Source organism: Meleagris gallopavo, unplaced genomic scaffold (genome assembly GCF_000146605.3).
Source record: "Meleagris gallopavo isolate NT-WF06-2002-E0010 breed Aviagen turkey brand Nicholas breeding stock unplaced genomic scaffold, Turkey_5.1 ChrUn_random_7180001875055, whole genome shotgun sequence".
NCBI lineage: Eukaryota > Metazoa > Chordata > Aves > Galliformes > Phasianidae > Meleagris > Meleagris gallopavo.
This window is the reverse complement of record NW_011139619.1, coordinates 1-1,412: the sequence shown is the minus strand read 5'-3', so window position 1 is coordinate 1,412 and position 1,412 is coordinate 1. Positions and strand designations below refer to the sequence as shown.

General features: G+C 55.7%; 1 protein-coding gene across 1 annotated transcript; it reads left to right on the top strand.

The window, feature by feature from the left end:
* Window positions 1–23: 23 nt before the first annotated feature.
* Window positions 24–1,406, top strand: LOC104916225 (uncharacterized protein PB18E9.04c-like; the record flags this gene model as incomplete). The annotated part of the gene is made up of 1 exon (XM_010727230.3): window positions 24–1,406. A coding segment is annotated over exon 1 (993 nt), but the record flags the coding sequence as incomplete, so codon positions are not given.
* Window positions 1,407–1,412: the final 6 nt, after the last annotated feature.

Below are 1,412 nucleotides of genomic sequence, written 5' to 3'. Positions count from 1 at the left end.
AAAATGGGGACAAATGGGGGAGAAATGGAGAGAAAGGGGGACAAAAGGGGACAAATGAGGACAAATGGGGACAAACTGACCCAAAATGGGGACAGTGGGGACAAGTGGGGGACAATGGGGACAAATTGGGACAAATGGGGACAAATGCGGACGAATGGGGACAAATAGGGGATAATGGGGACAAATGGGGACAAATAGGGGACAATGGGGACAAATGGGCCCAAAATAGTGCCAATGGGAGCAATGGGGACAAATGGGGACAATTGGGACAAACAAGGGACAAATAGGGGACAAATGGGGGCAAATGGGGACAAATGGCCCAAAATGAGGACAATGGGGACAAATGGGGACAATTGGGACAAGTAGGGGACAAATAGGGGACAAATGGGGACAAATGGGGACAATGGGACCTCATGTGGATTTCTCCTGCAGCCCTTGCAGTGACGGTGACAGTACAGGCAACCACCACAGATGCCACCACCACAAATGTCACCACCACAAGTGTCAGCACCATAAGTGTCACCTCTCCAAACATCACCTCCACGGATGCCACCACCACAAGTGTCACCTCAACGCAGACATTTGTCCCCTCAGTCGGGGCCTCCATCGGTTCCTCCACCGCTTTACGGACCTCCAAGGATGTCACCGCCACCCAGGTGACACCGTCAGCCCACAGTGATTCCACCTCTCGAGTGACAACCACCGGCGTCACCTTCACTGCTGCCACCCCCACCGGTGGCACCTCCATTGGTGCCTCTACCTCAGACGCCACCTCTACTGCTGTCACCTCCACTGTCACCTCTACTGGTGTCACCTCCACAGCTGTCACCTCCACCGCTGTCACCTCCACTGGAACCACACCGACTGCTGTCACCCCCACAGATGTCACCTCCTCAGATGCCACCTCTACAGCTGTCACCTCCACTGCTGATGTCACCTCGTCTGGTGTCACCTCCATTGAAACCTCCACCACTGCTGTCACCTCCACTTCTGTCACCCCCACCGATGTCACCTCCTCTGCTGTCACCCCAACAACCCCTCCCTCTACCTCAGCAGTGTCCTCTACAGCCTCTTCTACAACCGAAGGACCCTCCTCTGCTGTCACCTCCTCTGCTGTCACCTCCTCTGCTGTCACATCCTCTGCTGTCACCTCCACTGGTGGCACCTCCACTGCTGTCTCCACACCGGATGCCACCTCTACTGCTGTCACCTCCACCGTCACCTCTACTGGTGTCACCCCAACAGATGAAGCCTCCACTGCTGTCTCTTCCACGGCTGTCACTCCCACAGATGTCACCTCCACTTCAGTCTCATCCACGGCTGTAACTCCTACACACATCACCTCCACTGCCATTTCCTCCACCTCAGACGTCACCTCCACAGCTGTCACCTCTACAGCTGTCACCTCCACT